General features: G+C 39.0%; 1 protein-coding gene across 3 annotated transcripts; it reads right to left on the bottom strand.

Moving 5' to 3' along the window:
- Positions 1-2031: 2031 nt before the first annotated feature.
- Positions 2032-4391, bottom strand: LOC111248178 (small ribosomal subunit protein uS8A-like). Of its 3 annotated transcripts, none has more exons than XM_022800047.2 (4): positions 4291-4391; positions 3496-3636; positions 2795-2960; positions 2032-2171 (listed from the first exon to the last, which is right to left on the bottom strand). In XM_022800047.2, exons 2-4 carry the CDS (start codon positions 3626-3628, stop codon positions 2078-2080), a joined length of 393 nt encoding a protein of 130 aa, XP_022655782.1. In that variant the 5' UTR covers positions 3629-3636; positions 4291-4391; the 3' UTR covers positions 2032-2077. The 3 variants fall into 3 exon arrangements, with proteins under 3 accessions (XP_022655782.1, XP_022655784.1, XP_022655783.1); XM_022800049.2 differs by lacking the exon at positions 4291-4391 and adding an exon at positions 4134-4271; XM_022800048.2 differs by lacking the exon at positions 4291-4391 and adding an exon at positions 4069-4225.
- Between the last annotated feature and the right edge of the window lie 2562 nt (positions 4392-6953).

Below are 6953 nucleotides of genomic sequence, written 5' to 3'. Positions count from 1 at the left end.
GCCCATTTTGTCTTTATTTTTCAAATTTACGATGGGTTGTATGGAAAACTAATCTCTATATAGAAGTAATCCCGTGATGAAGGTCTAATTACGGAAACATAGAATTATATTTATTATGTATAGATCGCCAAATCGTACTAGTTTGTAGCACTACCAACATCGCCTCATTCAGATTAACACTTATGTTATTTTATAATAGGTTTCGCATAGTATTAGGACTTATACCACCAATCCCTGGCTTACTAAGTCGAGAACTTAACCGCTCAAGCCACCGCACCTAGAAAGACAGTAGTGAGTTCTGTAAAAAGGGAAACCATATACGCAGAAACGCTATAATCAATTTGTGTAGTAGTGCAAAACTAGGAAATCGGCCAAGAAAATCCTATCGCTCATCGGAAGTTGGACGAACATTGTTTGGAAACACATTTAACGAAAAATGGGTGGCGAAATTAGCCAGTAACATACAAGGGTCATAACTCTAACAAACCATTTTTATTTGATGGGGTATACAAATAAATGGGAAGCTTCGGCGCCCTACAAACGGTAGCGTCATGACAAGTTTCATACATGTCAAATGTTGGTAAAACCACAATGCGTGGGAGATTCCTTTGTACTTATCATATTACTCAGATATAAAAGTGTCCGATTACTCTCTCTGATTGCCGGCAAATGAATTTCGAAGCAATACATTTGACGATAAATTCCTAGAATCTTTATTACTTGGTAGAGATTGAGCAAAATTCTACGTTTTTTGTTGGTTTAAAAATGGATATGATCTTCTGTCTATCTGCACACGTTATCGCTAGGATGGATAAAGAACGAATTCATATGTTCAGCTTGAAGAATGTCAACACAAAGACAAAAACGGCAGGGATTCAATTTCGATATCAAATGACTGCATTACTAGTGGGTTGAATTGCATGGTTGATGGTAAGTGCAGCATTCTAACGCGATGCATTTCGAGTTTCGCACAAATAATAGCTGATGAACATGTATTTCCCAAAAAGTCTACTCGGAGCAGAATTAGTGTCGGAATCATGTTTCTGAAACAACATGGAACGATGGATATAGCTGTACGAAGATACAACTGTTAAAAAAATGCATATCTATAATCACGCTACTGAAGTCAAGGGATTGAGAAAAAGTAGAACACGAGAAATGTCAACATGAGTCCCGTCAGCGACACAGGACTATTCTTTTTAGATTAAATATCTTTCATTCAAGTTGCATCGTTGGTTCAGGGCAGGGTAACAGAAAAATATACACCACCGTCGTATCACCGATGATTTCACCCAACGCTCTGTACTACGCAGTAGGCCAATGGGACATGCGACGAGATGCTGGATTGTACCCGCTTACCCTTGGCTGTTAATGGATTTTATTAGTACTTTATTAGTACCAAAAAGAAGGCAAAGGGCGTGCCTACGTGTGATATTGCGACTGTAAGCATCCAGTTTGTGGCAGCCGGATTTGCTATCGGATTCTATTTGCTGTTGGCACAACAAGATGCGGAAGCGCGACACAATTGGAGCGTGAGAACGAGTACCAAGGGCGACTATACTACATAAACGCAGAAACAAATGGAGGCGATGAACAGCGACAGACAATATGACGGCGTCGTTTCCATCAACATATTCGTAAGACACTACTCTCAAATACGTGTGTACCTAGAAGTGAAGCGGCTTCAGGTGGGATGTAGCTCATATTTCATACTTTGGAGTTTCTGTAAAACGTTGGAATCATTTCGTATGCTTACTGACAATCTAATAGAAACGTGTGCATTTATCTACCTCGGAAACATGAAGACTGATAATTTTTAGTTCTGTGAAGAGACGATATTGTTTAATCATACAGCGCGAAAAAATTTTTCAGCAAGACGGAAGTAATCATGTTGCAAAATCTCAACTACAGAGCACGCTGCAGCTTGCATACTAAGCTAACGATTAACTTAGAAACGATGCCTCAGCAAAAATTGATAATTATAGAAGAAACACTGCCACCAAATTCAACATTACAGAAACAAAACAAAAGTTTAGGGCCCTTATTATGCACGTTATAACATGTGTGCCTTTTATTTTTAATAGAAGAATCCCAAGATCTTGCCTCCAAGCTTCTTCCTACGGGCCTCCTCATGATCCATGACCCCGCCAGATGTAGTCATCACTACGTAGCTGAAAGAAGAATAACAAATAGCGTATTTTGAATCGATATTCTCAAAATAAAAGAGTTAAACGGTAAGAAAGAGAGAGACATTTATCCATATGAAATAGGCATCCGTGACCGAACACTGATTGGTATATAGATAAGGATAGTAACGTACCATAACTCACTACAAAAAGTAACTACGATCTGTACCCTGATTAATCATGTCAGCTTCAACGTAAGCAAACAGTATTGACCGTCAGAGCTATGAGAATTGTTTGTTTAACCCCCGAGCGAAACATTCTTTTGCAGAAAATGGCAACGAATGCATTATACGAGGGACCTTTTTACAAACTTCCGGTCACAAATTTCCGAAACGGATAGACCAAGCCGAATTATGATGGTTACATTTACTAATGTCATCTTAATAGTTTACTACCAGCCATAAACATTTCTTGCGAGACCATCAGTTTAGTACACCCTTCTTCCATTCGATTCTGAAGCACCACCAAAATCCAAGAATCTTGGTCAAAGCAGGCACTGATCGTAAACACTGCGTCAGGTTTATTGGCATCCAAGGGTATACGCCGAGTTATTTAAAAGCTACTTGTTTTTATCATGGTATTCTACACGACACGATGGTAGAACTCACCCGAACTGACGCGACGGCAGCAGCGACGACAGCCAGTTTTCGTAATCCCTGATTGGCACATCAAAGCGAGGCGAGATCACACCGCATTTATTGATCCGTCCGTTTAGGAAAACTACGATCTTTCCAGATCGATGATCATCGACGACCTCGTATTCGCCGATATAGCCTGCGTAATCAGGAGAGTTTATAGCGCAACATCGTACGAAATAGGAAGCAGAATAAAACGTCAGGTCATACTCTATAGCAACGGTCGTTAACGAAATGCTTTGGCCCATGATCAGAAACATGTGTCAACACAGAGTCGCGGCGCGAACTTGCGACTTTCTGCGACAAAAAATATGTAACATCATATAAGGCAAGCATTAAGTGTTATCGCACTTATACCATTACTCAAAATCAGACAGGCATGCCTGTGGTCTCAATGATGCATTTACTTAGGATACGGCTTTCAAGTCAATATCTTATGATTACATTTAGTACGGAATATGAACGAACAAGCAAACTTATTTTGCAGTAGTATTTCAAGGAAATAAGTTACTTTGAGTGAAACATTTGATAAAGAGGCACTAAAGCATGACAAGCAAACAATTGGAATAGTTTACCTAAGGTCTAAGGACGTCCTTTGGTTTCTCGTGAATACGACCTAATAAACTTTATAATAGACGCATATGAAAGCGCACAGTCCATGAAAGCATACATACCCTTCTTCATCATGACAGTGAGAAACTTGATGATAACGTTTGAGCAGGGCCGAATCAAGACCTGGCGCTTACCGCGTTTCTCAGCATTGTTGATGGAATTCAAGGCCGAAGCCAGTACGTTAGTGCGGACCATTTCGACAACTGAAAGATAACGCAAACACACAAACCCATAAAGGACTGCATCGACAATACGTACCCACATTACATGCCGATAGAAGAATATCACTGAGATAAAAACCGGTTGGGTCTGCCACTCTCGTAGAATTGACTCCTAAATTAGATAATATAGGCTCGACCGCTCGGATATATTCGGACGCGTAATTAAAAGTTTGCTTGTAAACAGCTTTCGACGAACTGATGTTCGAAAGTGCTACTAAACCAGAACACTTTGTGGGATACAGATGTGACTGACAATGTAAAGGTTATAAAACGTTTTTGTAATGACACTACATGCGATATGATTTCGCACGAATAGTTAACTATAATCAATACATGTCACGGCCAATTGCATCGGCCGGTACGATTTGGCACAGATCGACAGGAAAATTAGACCTCGTCAAAATTTTTTGATACATGATAACTTTTCGCCCAAAAGGATTAGTTTCTTTGTTCTAAGGAATCACGTGGTTGTTGGTTACACAGGCTTGCAAACGAAGGTTCGTGAAGTAGCACAAATCACGCTCGATTCCGTTCGACACAGCCTTAACAAAATCTCACTGATATCTAACACGGTCGCACGTCTAAAACCCAGCACAAAACTTTGAAAAACTATGCTAATTTTCCTCTAAACTTTACCTTGTGTTAGCCACGGCCTACGGCAAGCGAAAAAAGAATCAACGCATTTAAAATGGCGCCGAATTCAGCATTGCTCCGCGGGCGATTTGCACCGGTAGAGACCGCCATGTTTTAAATATGTATACTAAACATAAAAATGTAGAATGCACAATACTAGGCTTGGGTTTGCGGTATCAGGATTCACAACCTTTACGTTGTGTTGTTTGCCATTATTTGAAGACACATATATAGACTGAAGAATCAAATAAGGCTTTGCAGATGCGTTCGTGCAAATTCTACAATGACGTTATGGGATCTAGCACGGGCTTAGCAGCAAATGGAGTAATTGGATAGGCAACTTTGGAAAAGGATATTTCTTAAAAAGCTTTAGCTATTAATTGTTTTTTATTGGACATGCTAATCGTATTGCAAACAGCATCAAACTTCGCTTCTAATTAGGTACTTTTAGGAATCACCTTGCTAAAGTACTAAATAAGATAATTTTACTTAAGTCGCGCACTTAGGCCATAAAAGTTGTCCGCTAGCTAATTTACTTTAAAATCATGTTCGGTTTTAATTATCATCCCAAGAATATGTATACTGATTGTATATATCTATGTGGCGCTAAAAGTTCGTCGCCATTTGTCTGTTTGTTCGACGAAACGACAAATTTCTGTCGCATGTAAATTAAATGATATAAAACTGTCTTAACCTAAAGAATAGTACATGAACTACACACTATCAGCAAAGGTTTCTTTAAAAAAATAGATAGTGCATTTGTCCACTTCAAATAAATGAGTGTAGTTGGTGTCACTCGAGGGTGGTGCTTTCTTGAAAAAACCTACAATACAAAACATTGAATACCGCTTACAAACTTTCAATTGTCCATAATTTTGTTTTCGTTTAAGATTTGAAAGCCGTACTACAAAGGGTTCATTTTTACATCGAGTACCTCACAAGAGCCACAGAATATATAGAAAATTTAGGACAGGCGTGTATCATGATTGATCTTGATTGATTGCCATCAAGCGTGGTTGCGTACATGTTAAGTTCCATGCGCGACACCTGCGTGTCGAACGACTTCATCTACACCTGCAGAAGCAACACATTTTTTCAGAAAGATGCATCTACTTAGCTAATTCGGAACAACAAAAAACCAACATGGTTAACGGCAATTATAGCTGTTTGCAACTAGAACAGATTCGCGACAACTTCTTCGCACATCGATGCGTCCGCATCTTCTAGAACCAATTACATATAAAAAAAGAAAAAGTTTTAAAAGTACAATTTACTTATAAGAAAAAATATACCGTTACATATCTACAAAGCAAATCCACATTAGGAAAAATGTACTCATACTTATTCTTTGACTCGCTAAAGATGCATGGAGGATTTCTTCGTTTTTAAAAGGCTCGCATGTTCAAAGGACTACTTCTTGGAGATGACCATTGGTAGAAGGCTATTTAGGATGCTGAGTGACCACAGATGCCTCAAACAGAATAATATCTATTCGTTATTATGTTAAGGACAGGAAAAGTTGTCAATCCTTTAAGTAATTTTTTTAAGTATGAGAATGTTCAAGATGACCGATAAAGAAGGCTCTACGATGATGCTTTTGATTATCTAAACAAAGCCAGCTGCACAGTAATTCTTGTGACCAATTTAAGCCTAATCGCGGTAAGAGGACATGGAAAAGTGGCCACTGCAATGGCAGCATCAGGTATCGCCGTAACTTCGATACCTGAGGGCCATATTGTGTACTCCCGGTTCAGGTTTCTTATTTTCGTCAAGAAAAATGCAGTATCTAACGCGAGAAAAAAGTAAAAACTATAAATCTACTTCGTATGCCAGCACTTGCTGTGTAGAACGAATGCCCCGTGGTTAGCCGAGAAGCCTTGGAATCTGTTGAAGCTCCGTGATGTATGTAAAGCTAAACCGTATATGTAAGCGTACGATGACAGTATGAGGAGCCAGCTCTCTGAGGTAAAGCCGAACGACTCACCAGGCGTGAAATAAAAAAGTATAATATGATGTAAAAATTACAGTTTTATTTCTTCCTATTAATAATAGTAAAATCTTTTTTGATAACGCGAATTTCTCTTTGTTAACTTAATCAATTATGGGTTGGATCTCCCATAATATTGTTTTCGGAGTTCGAACTATAATTCCCGTAACGGACCCAGTTATAGTAAACAATAGTTGAATCAGCGGGAATGTTGGTCTGTTGCATCCACTCAAGAGACGTAGATTCAATCATTAGAAAAGGAATGTTTGGTGCGCAGTCTATTAAAATATGTGGATGGTCTACAGGGTAATACAATCTCAGCTGCAATGAGACTCATTGGAAAATATTGTGCGCTAGTATTAACAGTCTTAACTTTAAAGCCTAAAGAGCACTTTTCAGTCGGAATTGACCCATGTCCGAAAGACATAATTGTTTACCTTTAGTTTTCGATAGTGTTGCTTACGTTCATGTTTGTACCTCGTGTATCACTTAATGGTAGGATAGTACGCCTGGTGGCCTGAGGATTACTTAAAGATTTTCCCTGCGGTCATAATAGAGTCGTTTACAGATTCATTCACCTGAGTGAGACCCTCTCCCAACGATTCCGAACATTACTTGCTCTATATCGCACTTCAATGACCAGTAAAAGATCAGTAACACCAATCAGACACATAGAGAG

The sequence above is a fragment of the Varroa destructor genome, unplaced genomic scaffold, assembly GCF_002443255.2.
Source record: "Varroa destructor unplaced genomic scaffold, Vdes_3.0 BEIS01000003.1, whole genome shotgun sequence".
NCBI classification, from domain to species: domain Eukaryota; kingdom Metazoa; phylum Arthropoda; class Arachnida; order Mesostigmata; family Varroidae; genus Varroa; species Varroa destructor.
The sequence above is the reverse complement of the archived record's forward strand: the minus strand, read 5'-3'. Positions and strand labels throughout refer to the sequence as shown.

Bases quoted from the DNA above. Each gene is read 5' to 3' on its own strand.
- LOC111248178 (XM_022800047.2), bottom strand. From the start codon at position 3,628: ATGGTCCGCACTAACGTACTGGCTTCGGCCTTGAATTCCATCAACAAT. The intron at 2,961-3,495 runs GTATGTATGCTT...CTGATTACGCAG, and splicing joins CACTGTCATGATGAAGAAGG to GCTATATCGGCGAATACGAG. The intron at 2,172-2,794 runs GTGAGTTCTACC...TTCTTCTTTCAG, and splicing joins CTGCCGTCGCGTCAGTTCGG to CTACGTAGTGATGACTACAT.